The sequence below is a fragment of the Thermobia domestica genome, chromosome 1 (genome assembly GCF_964235325.1).
Source record: "Thermobia domestica chromosome 1, izTheDome1.hap1.1, whole genome shotgun sequence".
Lineage (NCBI taxonomy): Eukaryota > Metazoa > Arthropoda > Insecta > Zygentoma > Lepismatidae > Thermobia > Thermobia domestica.
In genome coordinates this window covers 227,981,001-227,999,023 of record NC_137454.1, presented here as the reverse complement: position 1 = coordinate 227,999,023, position 18,023 = coordinate 227,981,001, and the positions used below count along the sequence as shown (strand labels likewise).

Below are 18,023 nucleotides of genomic sequence, written 5' to 3'. Positions count from 1 at the left end.
CCTATCTATGATTAGTTACAAAATATCTTTCAGCTTTCTACCGGTATGCTTATTTTAAAAAAAAATAGATAAAATCTGATTTCCTCATGTATTTTCATCAGATATAATAAATGAGGGGTCAGTCTCCTGCCTTGTCCTAGTTTTTGGGTTAAGCAAACAGTTAACCAATTTATTTATTTTATTTCTAGCCAGCATGTTATTCCAAAATAAGATTGCACTTAAAAAAGAAAATTGTGGAAACCGTTTACTGATTACATGGCAATAACCTCTGTAAATAATGACCCCTGTATACATCGCACTTTCTTTCCTTAACTAGCATTCCATCAAAGTAACCTTTAGTGGCCCTTCCTTTCAAATCGTCTATTAGTACACAATTAGAGGCGTCTTACAGACATAAATATCTTCACATAAGTAAATCTTAAAATATCTAAAGAGTCGCCATAAAGTGGTTCTTTAGATAATATCACTCATTGGGCCATCACTGCAAATAATATCATCTATAGGAGAAAGTCCCATAGAGGTTCAGAAAATAGCACTAGAAATCAAAGCATGTATTTATTACAACAGCTGTCGCTGTTAATCAGATATTGTCTACATTTATAACTCATCAACAGTCCTCATTTCAAAAATACTTTATAGTTCTTGTGTACATCAAAATAGACACAAGCATCAAAAATAATATTTCAACAAGCTGTATTTCATTTAGAGGTAAATGACATTTTAAAAATAAATATGTTCCATATGCTTTCAAGATTGAGTTCCAAATTTCCAGTAACAACGAATATCCCACTTCAATCACACGAAAACCCATCGCTAAGGGTTCATTTTAAACAGGTCATATATGCTATCAAGTTCTCCAAGTCATTGTAGTACAAATATCTGCCACATGATGTCAGCACCTCCTTATACGCAAAGAGAAATTTATCTTCGAAAGTATTAACACATAAAAAAGATGCATAGCTGGTTTGTCTTTAATTTCTTTCAGTAAAGAAAACTAAAAGTTACTATAATATATGAAAATGATATTATAACAATAAATAATTCTAAATTGTTCGGAAAAATCAAGTTCATTCTACAAATAATTAAAAATTAAAAAAAAAACTCCGGAATCATAAGACCACGATCTGTGCGGTTCATGTGTCATCGAAGTGCTACGTCAAAGAACATCAGTGGTGATATCAAAGGTAACCTGTCTTATTACTTAAGTTAAAGTATCGGGTACACATACAAAGTGCGCCGAAAATACCATTAGCGTTCACGGCTACCGACCGGCAAAATACATAGCGGGCGGGGCTGAAAACTCGCGACGGTAATGGCGCCAGCGGAAAGCAAACATTCAATACAGTGCGGCAGTCGGTAATATACAAAGTAAATGGGCGGAAAAAGTATAAAGGAAAGTCAAAACATAACCAGACAGTACGGGCGCCAACGGAACCATCTTACACGCGTCATAAGGTAAATAAAAAACAAACAGTGCTTCTGAGCACTGTTAAAAAATGAACAGGGCTTTCTGCGGACTAATAAAAAATGAGCAAGGCCTTCTAAGGGTTGCTAAAAAATGAATAGGGATTTCTAATGCCTAATAAAAAATGAGCAGGGCTTTCTGTGGACTAATAAAAATGAATAGGGGTTTCTGTGGGCTAATAAAAAAATGAACAGGGAAAATAAAAAATGAATTGTGTTTATTTAATGGAAAATCAGGTGAATTATGAGTAAAATTACGTCATTATCGGTCCACAAACAGGTAAAAAAGTCCCTCTAACCATATAAAAACTATCGTAAGCCCGTATATACCTGTATACCTGTACCAAGAATAAAAAAAGGCGAGGCGAAGATTGGGCATGGTTCTACTCAAATTAACCCGTGATTAAAAAAAAAATCTCAATTGTAGAATATTTAACCGACTCCCAAGCGACTTAAACTTATGAATGCATTTACAATATATAGTATATGGCAAAACTTTGGAATAGACCCTTATTGTAACTTGGAAACGGCTGAAGGGAAAAGGGCCATATTTTGCATAAAGATAGTGGAGGTAGATTCACATCTGAAACTGAGTAATACCATGATAAGGGCCATCTTGAAGTCCGACATCTTGGATTTAGGCCCAAAATTTAAAATAGAAATGGAGTTGTGTGGCATATCGTTTTGGGGTAGCTTTTCAGCACAAACACATGGCTACCTTTATTTTCCACTTATCTCTGATCATGTAATAATTAACATCTTTGGATAATAAATGCTCCGATGTAATAAAATTCTATTACTATGTTCTGTCGTTTTATATCTATGTACGGACGGCAGATCTGTAAGATTGTTGAATAGGTTTTCTTTATTTGAACCGCATGCTAGACATAAATGATGTTCGTTTCTCTGTACAGTGCAATTAAGAATAAGTAGTATGATTCGTTCCCAATCAATAATTTAATTCCTTAAATATGTTCCAATTCGTTACTGAAAGTATATATTCCAAACGTTCCTTTATCTCATAGAAAGGGCATTAATAAATACTTATCTTGCACCACTGAAACGATAACATTGCTCAGTCAGTTTATCTCAAGGCTTCGACCAAGTACGACTGTTTTCCTTTACGATTGTTTGATTTCTTCGCACACAGTGCTGTTGAGTTCGTCATTATCTTACAAAGTGAAAGCCAGGGGAGGATCCAGGCTGAATGTTTGGGGGGGGGGACGGCCGTTCGATGTTAAATCAAGGTAAGAGTGTATTACAAAAAAAGAAGAAGAAGGTACAACTAGAAAAGGAGAAGTAGCTCTTCTGTAGAATTAACTTATTAAGAAATTGATACTGATGGATTACAAATGATAATAAATACAGTAGAATAAGAATAATTAGAAGAAACCGAATTCCTTTTAAATCAAGACCTTTTAAATTTCTATTCATACGCTAATTTTTATCACTTTCTTCTTTTCTTTGCTATTTTCAACTGTACTTGCATGTAAAATACACGATTAACCTATGTGAATTACAACATTTGAAATAAATATTTTTACAAATGCAATAACAACACCATTAACTGACAGGAAAAATATATGTAATAACTAATTTTTCAAATACAATAACAACACGATTGATTCATAGGAAATAATATGTGTAATAACTAAAGCTTGATTTGTTCATACGATGGATTTAGTTGTTGTAAACACAAAATATACAGTTTTGAATAAAGAAAGGAAATGCACAAAAGAATCAGTTCCCGTCTTATTATTATAATAGGTTTTATTTTTAAAATAAAAAAAAATCCTATTCTGGACGGGAAAAAATAGTCCGGATCGCCTCCCCTGGTGGAAACGATTCTTGTGATGCAATAGTATTATCCCCGGAGTTAGCTTCGCGCTGTTTACGCATAGACTAAGCATGGAACCTGATTGGATATATTACGAACCAAATTGTAGGAGCGAAACTGCCTTCAAAATGGCAATTATAACCTGACCAGGATAGCTGTGCGGTTTTAGAAGGATGGCGCTGCTGTTCTGTTTACATCAGTTTCTTGGCAAGCGCGGTGGGACAGGGGAGCGGAGAGTTTCACTTTGCAGTGTATCCAACGGTTTTTTAAAGTTGCAATTTAGATGTTATCCATAGTCTAATCTCTTTACGCTTAATAAAAAACGCCGTAACTTATGTATGTATTGTAGTGAACCATTCCTGCAGTAATGCAGATGTGAATAGTGATTTATGAATGGAAATTACAAGTTTAAGAACAACATAGCACAGTTGACAATTCAGTGAGCTTCTACCGTGTATTAAGCAGATTGTATAAAAATTGATTACGTTTTATTCGATTTCATTATAAAACAGTAGCAGCCTGTAAAACGCAGGAATGACAATATCAGTGACTAAAAGATTAATTTTGGGTTGATAGCTTAGAGTTTTGCGCAATATCTTGTAACTGTAAGTTTAAATCAAGTTAAGGTTAAGGCTCATGATGCTGCTGTTTAAGTGTATGTTTATCGATTGACAAATAAATTATTTTTTCGAGTTTTAGTCAGGGAGGAATCTCGAAACGTTTCCTCTCGAGAACTGTGAAAGTCCTTTCCGCTGGTCTATTGGCCAGCGCATGTGCTTTTATTGTATGTGGTTCTGGGTTTGATTCCCATTGAGAGAACAAAATTTAATTTTACAATCCTTCACTTTCATTAATCATCTGTCTCCTCTAGCATAAACAACATAATCATGGGACGTTAAAATAAAGAAATTTCATTTTTTTTGTTCGAGAAATGTGAACCGTTTGGGGAAAAAGGAGGTGAAGAAATTTTTCCTTCATTTTTTAAAGATTTATGGGATTGGATAGCTTGCCTTTAGGGATTGATTTGTACAATTTGGTTCAGTGCACCCTTCTTTTAGGATCATTATAGAAATCCAGCCTTTTAGTAGAGTTCGAATAAAAGTATTGATAAAACATCAGCGTATGGCATTGCTTCAGCACACAATAAATTTTATTTATGAGGAAAGAAATTACCTCTGGATTAACTCTGAATTTCTCTCAGGTTTTAGCTATCAGGTCACAAAAAATTGAATCTACTAACTGTTTTCACACACAATATAATTTTGAAACTTGGGAGCCTAGTGTTATATTTGTGTCTCTAGTATATAATAATGCTGATACGTTATTCTGTTGAACATCTTAAAGGTATTTGTCGATTGACTTCACAGGACTGAGTTTAGCTCGTAAACACAAGTTGCCTATAGTTCAAACATATCAGATGTACGGTCTTGTTTAATAAACCTGCTCCTCCCTGTCCTCTATCTGAAAATCCCTATATTGTTATTCACATATGAAATTCAAAGGCAAAGTAAATCGTCGTTATTCAGTTGTATTTTTATTTCAAGTGTAAGTATTAAAATGCGCTACGCATTGTTGCAAGAGGTTGGGTGGCTTTTTTTAAAAATACTGAACTGACATATCTAACATTGGCACTCATCATCTTTATAAATTGATGTAAGAAACAGCCGATTGATTTCCAGCCAATTTCTTCATCACCGGTATCTTTGAACAATGAGATAACAATGGAAGACAAACTTCGTTCTTTTCAAACTTGATACTTTGAAAAACTTATGAAAGTGGTTTTGTTATTCAAATACATATTCGCTCTAATCAATTTCAGAAGTAACATTAATCTTACAGTAACGTAATAGCTGTAAGAGTAACCCTGAAAATTTATTTTGTATGTTTTCTTTTTTACGTAATTCAGAGATTTTGTCTGAATTTTACTGAGGCACCCCATTTTAATCACTCCCCCTCCGCCGTCAATGCAACACTTCTAACCGTCTCCCCAGGAGTCCTGGGTCCACCCCTGATTGAGATGGTACATAACAATAACTTTGTCTAATCTCTGTCATTATTTAGCATGGTTTAGTATTTTTTTAAACTATATTTCTGCCACATTTAGAAAACTTTATTTGAAAGTTTTCAAAATGTGGCAGAAATATATATATATTTTTAAAAATTACTAAACCATGCTAAATAATGACAGAGATTAGACAAAATTATGTACCATCTCAATCAGGGGGTGGACCCAGGACCCCTGGGGAGACGGTTAGGAGTGTGGCGGTGAAAGATTATCAGTTCTCTCTCTCACCAAACTTTCGAAGTACATCCGAATACGATATTAATGCAAAAGAATTTTCTTACACAAGAACCCCGATCGCTCCGCCCCTGACTTGAGCATATGTGTGAAGTGGTTTATTACGAACAAGACAGAAAGAACTGTGATAGATTGATTACAAGTAATCCGGTTAGAAACACTACTGCTTGCATTTTAGTTCCAAAACCGGCCGCCCGCACTCGTTCGCTGGTTGTGTTATACTCACAATGTTTTCTTTTTCAATGGGCGTGTAGTTAAATTGACCATAAAAAAGCACCACTTTAGTTGTGAAGAATTTTCTTGTGTTTTGAGAAAAAGCAGGAATTTCTATAAAACAAAGTGATCATTGCATTGAAAAAGTTATAGTACTATACAAGGAAAGGCAAGATTTACAGAAATGGTTGCACGGAAAAGCTAATGTGGAAGAAAATAAACGAACAACATTTATTTCTCAACGAGATGATTTGCTTGATATTGCTCATGAGAATGCGTTAGATATGATAAAGAACGAAGAGAGTAAGCAATTTTTAGTAATGCCACACGGGAAAAAACGACAAGATTCTATAGTTGGCATTGACCGCAAATTAAAAGTAACTGAAGAAAGAAAATGTAGGTAGAAAAAGGGAGGTAGAAAGAAGAAGAAAGAACTCATGAAGAAATGGAAGGAAAAGTCATGGTATCGTCAGCACCATTTTCTGGCAGTGATACTGAAGATACAGTTTCCAATTCCTATTATTCTACTCCATTTACGCAAGCATACTTAAGTAATCCGATGTTGATATGTGAAACAAGTACCTCGGGTACAAGAGGTACTCTAGATATTTTAACTCCACGTCTATACGAAGCACTAGACAGATGCAAAATCAGCGTCCACAATACCGTTCGTCTTTTCATTGCTGCAGCAGAAGCTTTTCACCGTAATATTGAAAGCTTAATTATTAATCGCTCTTATTCGACTTTGCAGGAAAGAAATGCTGAAGGAAAGGCAAGCATAAATTAAAGGGAGATTTCATGTCGCCTTCCCGATGCTTTGGTGCTTCACTGGGATGGTAAGTTAGTTCCAGCTGCAAGTAACATAGAAAAGATTGACAGACTAACGATATTTGTAACTTTTCACAACAAAGAACAATTATTAGGCATCCCTAAAATACCATCATCTACAGAAGCACAAGTTCCAGCTATTTACGAAGCAGTGAAGAAATGGGGCATAGAATACAAAATACAGACGTTGTGCTTCGATACAACTGCAAGCAACACTGGCAGAATAAATAACGCTTAGTACAAACCTTGAGAAGAAGTTTAATCGTGATTTCTCTACCTACTATGTCGACATCACATATTCGAATTAGTTCTTCAAAGTAGTTTTTACACAGCAATGGATGGTGCTACTGCTGCCAGTACAAGTTCTGGGCCTCATGTGTTTTTGTTTAAAAGATTTAGGCAATCCTGGTCGTCCATAGACAAAAGCAATTACCGAAATGGGATAAATGTTCGTGTGCCAGTATGCTGGAATTTATATAATAACAGATACACCAGAAACATTATAGAGATGACTACTACCAGTTATTAAAATTGGCCATGATCTTCCTAGGCGACACCCCTCCACAAGGAGTTTCATTTCACATTCCCGGAGCTGTGAGCCATGCTCGGTAGATGACAAAGGTTATATATGGGTTCAAAATATATTTATTCCAAGATCAATTTGAACTGACGAGAAAAGAAAATAATTCAATCAAGAGACTATGCATTTTCCTTGCCCGAATCCATTTACAATCTTGGTTCCTTGTAACATCGTCTGTGAAAGCTCCGTATCAGGATTACAAGTTTTTTTTTTTTTTTTTTTTTTTTTTTACAGAAATTGGTCGAATATAAGGAAATAGATCCAGAAATTAATAATTGTAAAAAAAATCGCTAACCATTTATGTATCTATCAGCAGAAACTGCGGCATTTGCATTCTTTGATTATGAAGCCACAACACGTTAATGAAAAGTGGTTTTCAATATAACGGGGAGTAGAAAAGAATATGATGTACAAACCAAATAAAGTGATACTCTTTAAATAGTGGAGAAGTCAACAGATTCAAGGAAAAAGTATTCTCGGACTTCGTTTTCGCAGATTCGAAGACACGTTTCTCAAGGTTTTCTGTAGATAACAAATTTCCTGAAAAACATGCCCATCTAATTGGAAACAAGATATGGTGAACAATGTGACAGAGAGAGCGGTGAAGCTGATAAAAGAACACGGGAACATTCTAACCAAGGATGAGAAAGAAAACAATACCTAGGTACATATTGCAGATCATCAGTTAACACAGGGGAAAGTATCCAGATGCTACAAAAATTGGTTTTATGATGCAATAAAATTTAACTATATAATCACAGCCTTCAGCTTTGTTATTATTGTCATTTTAAACTTTCATTATATTAATTATGTATTTTTATTTTATAACTATTCTATCAGGCCTGTTTTATTTTATATAAATAGTTTCAACATAGGCTGACGTACATGGAGACGGAATGTGCTATTATATAATAATATAGATAATTGTTTTCTTGTTACTTTCATGTATCACTTTTTTAAATTCTTCTGTAAACTATGAAGAATGACAAATATTGAAGGATAATAAACTGTTATTACAAAGGTAATAGCTACAGTGAAACCTCTACTAACGGACATCTCTATAAAGCGGACACCTCCCGTAACGGACATATTTCGTAATCCCCAAACATTGTAATAGGGAAAGAAAACATATTGGCAAACCTCTCCAAAGCGGACACTCTCTAGTACGGACACGGACAGTCTTTTCTGTCTTTTATAGGTATTATTTACTTCCGTATTACGAACACTTTCTCTAGAAGCAAGTTGAAAAGTGTACTAAAAATACATTTTTAGTAATTCATACATGTGTCACCAAGGAAGCATTGAGACAACATTTTGCCCCCTCAACTGTCTGCTCAGAAACCCAGACGAAGCGTCTCTGTTTAACAACACTCCCACTCCGACCTTTGCTTGCATCCCACTCCGACTCAAGCTGTTTTAGACACAAAAGTATTCACAGTTGCCCGCTGTTTGGGATGAGACGTTATGGTAGTGTCCCGCTGGAATCTCTATCCAACTAGCTAGAAGAAAAGGTTAGTGCTTTTTGCCTGCAGGTATGCATATTGTCTCAAAAAGGACACTTGTGGACTGCAATTAATCCACAAATTAAAGCGACATACTGAAAACGTAGGAAGTAGTGGTAAGTGTAAAGTGCAGAGAACTATGACAACTTATTTCCATGTTGTGCCTCGAACATAGAGTATTGGATGGCGGAGAATAATGCAGGTACAGTAACATTTCTGTAATATTCGTAAATACATGATTCATGCAGAAATATTTTTTTTCTAATTGCATATTAGCTTGTTTTCTAATTGACGTATGAAAATATTGAAACCTCTTTAAGGCGGACACCTCTCTATAGCGGACAATTTTTGATTCCCTACGGCTGTCCGCTTTAGAGAGGTTTCACTGTATTACATGAACAGAGATAAGTTGAAAATAAGGGCAGATGTATGTGTTTGTGGTGAAAAGCTACCCCAAAACGATATGTCACACGGCCCCATTTCTATTCAAAATTTTGGGGATGTATCCAAGATGGCGAACTTCAAAATGACAGTCGTCATGGTACTTCTCACTTTCAGGTGTGAACCTACCTCGATTACCACCACTATCCAAGATATGGCCCCTTTAACTCTCAGTCGTTTCCAAGTTACAAGAGTCTATTTCAAACTTTTGTCACATAGATCTATACGCGTATATGTTGTAAATGCATTCAGAAGTTTATGTCGCTTGAGAGTTGGTTAAATATTCTTCAATGGAGGCAGTTTTTTCATAATTTACGTTGGTCCGACATGGAACCAATTTACAGATTGGGAGCAAATAATTGAAGATGTATATCGGGTGCCATTTTTAGAACAGCTCAGATAAAATTAAGGTCCATCTTAATAAATCTAATAATTGATGCTATAATGAAAGTCACGGCACCTATTAAGATGAAATTAATACTGAAGTATACATTTATTAAGCTTCTTGTTAAGATGCCATTAAGACTACAGGACACAGTATGGTTAATGAGATATAACCAAAAATTACTTTTACTTTAAATTTTGTTTAAGTATAATGCTGTCCAATGATGATATATACAAGATACGAATCAATAGAAAACGTTGAGCCGAATGAACTCTCACACAAGAGGATAAATTCTCATCCTTAGTTTTGGAAAAGTGGACAAAATCATTTTGTTGTTTGTATTTATGACGCTTTAAAGTATGTCTTCTGTTATTAGGGATGCGCACGAGACAAGATTTGTGGCTGTCTCGTCTCGAAAATGTGCTGTAAAAGTGATGTCTCGACTCGAAAAATGTATATTTTTCTATTAGAAGAGCTGTGTCTCGACTCGAATTTTGTCAGGAAAATCGTGTCTCGACTCGTCTCGTGCGCATCCCTATCCGTTGTCAATAATAATTGATTTTTTTTAATTCTGCTTAAACGGTCTATTTATGTCCTTATTTGTAAACAAAAGTACATTGTTAAGTAGCAGATTGTATCTACGGTTTTTTCTTGTAACACGGTAACACACATACTAATAACAGTGATACACACAGTCCTAACTCTGACGCACATACGCCTTCCAGACACACATTCTCCTTACTGTGACGCATGTACTTCTAAACAGCGATGTAAATTTTCCGGAAAATTTTAAAACGAAAAATTTTCTGGAAAATTTTCCGACTCATAAAAACTTACTCAACTTAGTCCTACATTATTGTTTAGCCGTAAAATTTATTTGTAATAAATACTGTCTGGAAAGAAGTTCCTAACGATTCTTCATTTCTGCAAAAATCTTTCCAAAATTTCAATGTATTCTTCCCTCAAAATTCACCTCTAATCTCACAAAATCCCATTTCGTCAGTTTAATACACGTAAGACGAAGTTTTCTCATAGCTTCAAACACAATAAAATCAACGCATTTATTTTTATTTTCCGTTACAAAAATAATCTTCATAAGGAGCTGGAACTTCTATGTTTTATCTAGTTATTTCATTACATGGAAGTTCTAATAGTGAAATAACTAATAGATTCCGCCTTCTGTATATGTGAAGAAATAGTGGAATTTTCTGTTTTTGAAATAATTGATAAATTCACAAAGGTTTCTTTTCATTTTCTTGTTACATTTTAAACAATGGGATGGAATATTTCTACTTTATGAACTCTATTTATGTTCCCTGCACTTTACACACACACATACATACACACAGAGACAGAAACACTATGTAAGTTTTTACTTGCAAGCTCGAAATATTAGAAAATTTTCCGGATCCCGAAAGCTAATTGGAAATTTATAATTTGTTGCTGACTAACTTCTCTACAAGAATTCGATTTTGTTGCTCAATGTGCAGTAAAATATAGTGGAAATTGGATAATGATATCGCAGGGTACTTCTAATACTGTTACTATTTGTATAATCGGGAAATCTATATTTGTGGTAAATTCCATAGAAAAAATATAAATACGAAAATTAGAATGAGTACAACAAAATATTGCTAAATGGACAAGAAAAGTTTTTCTTTTTGTTATATTATTCTTATTTACAGTTCTTTTGACACGAAATTTACCACATACGTGTCTCTGCTGATTATACACATAGTAAGAGTGTTTAAAAGTACCGTGTGATATCATTATCCAATTATATTCGTACAGCAAGGCTGTTGTAGATATGCGACAATCATTTTGGACATGAGTGTACCTGTTCATAACTCTTGGCAGTAACTTACCTTTCACTCTCGCAGACTTTCTTTTACAGGAAGACCCTGAGGCTAGGGGCCCGAAAACGTTCGGTGGTTACAAAAGCATGTTTGCAAATGAGTTCAAAGTATAGCATAGGTGCTATGTGATACAATACGCAACATACATTTTTCATATCGCATAGCCCTCTTTGAAATAATAACTCTTACGTTCTCGCATAGACATAAAGAATGTGTACATCTACAGAGAACGCCCTCATCACTGGCTTTGAATGCTTATCTAGCCAGCGTTCATATCGTACACACCCCATCAATTGCTTCAGAAGACTTGATTCTTCTGTAGCGCCGAATTTTCTCTAAATTTGAAGCGGGAGGAGGGTGTTAAGTTATTATGTATATTTCGTTGTCAGATACTCAGATTCTGGGGGCTCAAGTTTAATTTGGTATCTTTCGGACGCGCTCGGTCCTCACAGGATCGGCGTCTATACTTGATTGCATCAGTTGCTGGGGGCCAAACTTAAAAGAAATGTTACGCCAGTGAGTCTTGGTTTGCTCTTCAGGGACGCACTCACAAGGGTGTCTACTGTTTCCAGATACCCCCCAAAAACTTTCCAACTCAAGATACAATTGTACACTTTTTCAATAAACCCATACTTCTTTTACAGGGAAATGAGTGATGTAGCATGAAAACTTGATCTTACGCTTCATCTGTATTCTTTCTCCTATAAAAAAATCTATCATTTTTTCTGAAAATATAGGTGAAAGTACTTTATAATTACTTGTGATTTTTTCGGGTGCAGAATAATATCAGTTCAATACTACGACTCGCTTGTAGTATTGGACTCCCCCCCCCCCCACACCCGGAAGCTTGGAACACTCGCAACAAAAATTTCTGCGTGCGCGTCTGTTGCTCATACTTAGAGCAACCCACATTATGCTTTATTTTTCGTTTAATTATGCTTCATTTTTTTCCAAATTATGCTTTATTATTAATTCCAATCGTTGTTTTACATTAATCGTGTATAATGTATAATATTTACTATACATTAAATATTCTAAATATCTTAATCTATTTATTAATATTTTATGAAACCAGTTTCTTTCATATTTAACGAACTTTCTACTTAATGCATTGTAAAGAGATGCTTTACTCGAGTCAGTTTTTTTCATCACTTGTGTGCGCCTTAGAGGTCCATATATACAGAAAGGGACAGTAAAAGATGCCACCAAAAAGTACAGAAAGTACTCAAGTTCAAGAGGTGCAGATAACAATATAGTGTGGAGTTCTTGTGTACTATTCATTGTTGGTCGAAGTTTTCTTCTTTTTCTCCTTGTTTCTTTTCTCCACATCAAAGGATTACACCAAAAAATTTACAGAAATAAAAACAAGCTTTCATTGTTGCATTGTTATGTTCTCAATGATTTTGTATTGTAAATATTGGTTTTAAAAAATATTAATACAGTATATTAAACTCGTCAAGAATTGTGCTATATATTTTAAATTATGCTTTATGCTTTATTTTCTACAATTATGCTTTATTATGCTTTTAAAATTAGTTTCTTCTCGACCCTTAGACAACCACAACCATGTTTAAGGTACCAACCATATGTGTAAACTGATGTTATGCTTCTCATGCTTTTGGGTTGCTCTACTCATACTAGTAATACTTTTGCTCACATCAACAAGTACTGTATTACGTAGTACTCTTATAGAATGCGTGAGACAAAGAGTAGATCATTGTTTAGAGAAAACATGATTTTTGTGGTAATCAATTTTGCATATGCTCACATTATATAACAATCCAGAATTTTCAATGCAAAAATCATTTTCTCTTTTTTCTTTTACATCATTCCTGCCGGAAATAGTTTTATGCTTTTTGTTGTTTAGCAGCCGTCTGTCGTGTAAGGAAGTAATGCCATTGAAAACTGGTGAAAGTTAACAATTCTTCTGGAATACGGTAAAAATGAATGCTATGTTATAATTCGTACCATACTATGTTATAATTGAGATCAACATAAAAAGAAAGGACTCAGTGCTTGTAATAATCAAGTAAAAAAAGAAAAGAAACATGACCATTCTATGCGAAAAGTGATTATAAACTGGTCATACGGAAGCAAAATTTTCTGTTACTTAATCTTCGATCTTCTCCTCCTCCAGTGATAGTGAATATTAACATAGAAAAAGATCATTTTAGAAACAGGAAGATTATGAAAAGATGCAAGGAAGCTTATGGGCGACCTACTTCTTTTTAAGTTTGCCTTTTGTAAATAAGAAGCTGAAGTATAAGTAAGTCGTTACTGTTGCCTCGTAACAAAATTGTCAAGGGAAGCATGATTACCCACCCGAATGCCACATGGCGTCAGCAATGCGTTTCGCGATTGAGGTGGAATGGCAAAATACGATGTGGACTGTTGAAGAAAGGTAATAGTGCTACTTGTCTATTATGTATGTATGCTTTCTCTTATTCTATGTTCTGCGGGCGCGGTGTTGTGTAGAAAGCAGACTGAGCCATTAAGAGTCTTCATCCCAGCGAAATTAAAATACCACTAATTTTACAGAAATTATGTGATATCTTCAAATAGATAAAAGATAATCGAAATGTGGAACAAGAGCGCCCTAGACAATATTATTTTACATGAGAAACCGTTATCAGGACTCACTTATCTGCTTTCGATTTCGAGCCATTTTGAAAATCGGCATTTATTTTCGCGTTTCTAAACAGCTGAAAACGGAAAGCCACTAGGTGATTTTTGATAACGGTACCTCACGCAAAATAATATTGTCTAGGGCGCTCTTGCTCTATATTTCTATTATCTTTTATATATTTGAAGATATCACATAATTACTGTAAAATTAGCGGTATTTTAATTTCTCCGGGATGAAGACTCTTAAGCTGAAGATCATGAAGTGAAAACCATTAGAAGCCCAAGTTCCAGTGAAGAACAATCGCGTATTTTATATATTTACCTTGTTTGTCCGTGTGTCCGTCCGTTCGGGAGATAAAAAGAAAACCTCTAGAATTATTTGATAGATCACCATCAATTTTGGCTAGCGTGTAGAGGGTCGGAAGTTGGGAACCGAGTTTCTTAATGGAGGTAGATCCATTCACTGAAAGTGGTAGAAATCAACCACTTCTGATTTTAATGTCGATCACTATACAGAAAGAGACGGGAATATATATAACGAGAAGCAGTTTTCTGCAATAAATTAAGCGTTCCAAGAATACACTTCATCTCCACCCTAAACTCTCTACCAAAACCGAAAATCGCAGAAATCCACTACAACTTCCGGTTTGAATATTGACAAGGTAACCAGACGTCCCGTTTTAGCCGGGACAGTCCCTTTTTTCCAATTGTTGTCCCGTTTTTTCTGATTCTCGAACGGGACGCTTAAATGTCCCGTTTTTAAGTAAAGATGACCTAGGTGTCCCGTAATTATTATTCAAAATATAAATCGTCAATGCAAATTCTACTCTCTTCCGTACAAACACTCGTTGCCAAGGTTTAGCCGTGTCTAGAACTTCTGAATTTTCATATGGGAATTGTGTGTTCGTGGTCCAAGTGGGAATTGAGTGGGAATCCTGTGTGTTCAACTAGTTAAAATAATTGTTGGGTAGAACTTGCAATCGGGAACCATTATTTGTTGTGTGGTACACGTAAAGTTAGAAACGGTGTTATCACTCTTACTTATGTATTTTGTAAATTGAGAACACTGCTGAGTCCCAAAATGCAATCTGGAAGTCAGATATCTCCTCCCCTCGTAGCCGATTCGTATGCGTCCCGTTTTCGCAAGTGAAAATTCTGGTCACCTTGAATATTGATCTAGATCAAAGATGATAAGAGAAATCAGAAAACGCTTTTTGGAATCAATTTAGCGTTCTTCAGACACCCTCTTCTCTCTTATCCTTCTATTCAAACTGGAAGTGGCAGAAATCAACCACTTTCGTGTTCAACGTTGATCGGTATACAGTAAAAACAGTGCTTTATAGTGAGAAGCGGGTTTTCTGAAATCAATTAAGCGTCCCAAGAATATATTCTATCTCCACTCTAATCTCTCTACTAACACCGGAAGTCGTAGAAATCCACTACTCAGGAAATATCACACCACAAAAACCAAACTTCTTCACATGATGTAGTATTGGATTAAGCAGAAAAGTTACTAAAACTGTAAAGAAAGCCATGGAGGTAATTGGACGGGTTAAAATTACAGTGGTGTAATCAAAAGAAAAGACTTAGACACAGAAATGAAATCTAGATAAGTGAATCTGTTAACATAAAACGTAAGTTATAGCTCCATTCAACTGCCAACAGATATACCTTTTAGTATAAGGGGGTAGAAACTGGCCACCCTATACATTATTCACTGGCTTAGTTGCCTAGACTTTCTACGTTAAATAAATTGGTCAGAACCAGGCTTTAGCAGAATTCTTAAACAGACAGATCAATTTTAAAGGAATTTAAAGAAAATAATATACAGTACACAATTACTTACTTGTATTCCTGGGAAATACCCTAACCGAAGTGGAAGCAGCCATATTTGCTTTGGTAGTTCCAGAAACGCGTCAGCTACCTCCTGCATGGCTTCCATGATCTTCTCCAAACGAGTGGCGCCATTTTGTGACGCCTTGCACATTGAATTTAGGAACAACAAATAAATGACCGTCACAGCCAAACACCTCATGACCCTGCAAAGAAAAGAAAAAGAAAAATAGAGTCTGTATTACTTCATTAACACTGTAATTATTCAGTGAAAGAATTATATTTTACACTACAATATTTTTGAAATTTGTTAGAAAGAAGAGTGAATATAACGTAAATTTATTCTAATCTAATATTATAACTTATTTATTTCAAGAATTTATCTACCATCGTTCTACTTTTCTGAATTTTTAATTAAGTTTGTAAATGTTTATAATAAAATAATGGAGTAAAGATTATCATCAAAAGCCTTACCTTATTAGGTATGAGCACGAGACAAAAGTTGTGACTGTTCCGTCTCGAAAATATGTCATCAAAGTAGTGTCTCGTCTCGAAAAATGTGTGTTTCTATTGGAATAGTTCTATCTCGACTAGAATCTCGTCATGGAAATATTGTCTCGTCTCGTCTCGTCTAGTACGTAACTCTAGTTATAATCAGTAGGATGATACTATAAGCTAGGAGTTCCCCAAAACCCTCAACTTTACTCTGGATGAAGTAGCATTTCAAAATGATTTCCAAGTTTCCCTATATTTTCGTAAATGATAATATGTACTCTAATTCAGTCCTTCTTATATGTATGTATTTTCTTGGTACTGCCTTACCATGATCTCCAAAGTGTTCCACGTAATGAAAACAAGAAAAAGGATTGTGTAACACTATCTTCGCAACATAGCTTTCTTTCGAATAAGCTGATACATCTTTGAGATACAGTTATTGAACAAGCTATGTATATAACGTACAACAGATGCCATATAGAAATCATGGAACAACTTATACAACCAACTTGCCGATAACAATGTCTCCCATTTTAAAAGTTGGAGAGGGCACAATGGCTCACGGATACAGTGCTCAGCTCTAGTGCGAGGAGTTCCTGGTTCGATCTCACACTATGTGAGTTTGTTGTGCAAAACTTCATGTACGTGGGTTTTCTCCAAGGTTCAGCCGTTTCCTCCCACATCATTATTCCACTAATTCTTTCATAACCATTGAAATTCATTCAAAGCTGTTTACAATAATTTAAATGATATAATTGTTTGATGTTAAATTGAAAATTTCGTTTGATTTCCTAGAGAAAGCCGTATTACGGCATGTTGCTCAAACTGTGGTCCGCGAACCACAAGTAGCCCTCGAGGTTTGCTCTTGTCATCCTCTTAGGTTGAACTTTAACTCCAAAAATAAGACAGAAAAAATAAAATTGAATTGAATTGCATATAGAACATTGCAGTTGAAAATCTCAAACAAGTGTAGATTATAATTATTATGCAATATAGTAATGTAAAGATGACACAATTCTAATTACTTATATAGATGACTTATTATAAAATATTCCTGATAGCCTCCAATTGTTTTTTTTTTTTTTTATGAATTTTCTTCTATTAATAAGTAAAGTAAAGATAGCCCCAATTTCGGGACAAGTCTTGAAGATCCAAGGACTTGTATCAAGGTAAAAGCTCCACACTTTGTTGACTTCGGCACATCATGAAGGTGATGTAGTCTGCACCAAACTCTGACTCCCGACTCCAGATTGACTTAGGTACCTAGCTTAAAGACCCTGGATGAACATTAGAGCCGCATTAGAACGAGGATACAACGAGAAGAAATCCCGCAACCACCAATAATTAAACCCAGGCTGCCCAGTTGGCACTTTCTTCTATTAATATCAATATTAGATTAAGGGAATTTTAATTGATAATACTATTTTAAATATATAAGTATACTGGTATTAACATATGCTAAAATAAATGTCTTTGAATGACATAAGTGTAGGGTGGGTGGTCTGTAGAATATCTGACTTATGAAAGTGGTTCTCAATTGAAATAGAAGTTTGAGAAGTGTTGAATTACTGGACTATGCACCACAGATTTATGCAAGAACTAACACAAAAATGTGTAGAACTGGAATTTTATCACTGTTGGAAAAATCGGGTAGCTAAAAAAAGT

At 35.0% G+C, this 18,023-nt stretch overlaps 1 protein-coding gene across 2 annotated transcripts in view; it reads right to left on the bottom strand.

The window, feature by feature from the left end:
• LOC145667138 (phospholipase B1, membrane-associated-like) overlaps positions 1-18,023 on the bottom strand; it is a 165,267-nt gene that overhangs the window by 80,064 nt on the left and 67,180 nt on the right. For both annotated transcript variants that reach the window (XM_081734880.1, XM_081734884.1), the window contains exon 2: positions 15,877-16,069. In XM_081734880.1, coding sequence (XP_081591006.1) covers positions 15,877-16,065 — 189 coding nt within the window. In that variant the 5' untranslated portion in view covers positions 16,066-16,069. The remainder of the gene's footprint in view (positions 1-15,876; positions 16,070-18,023) is intronic.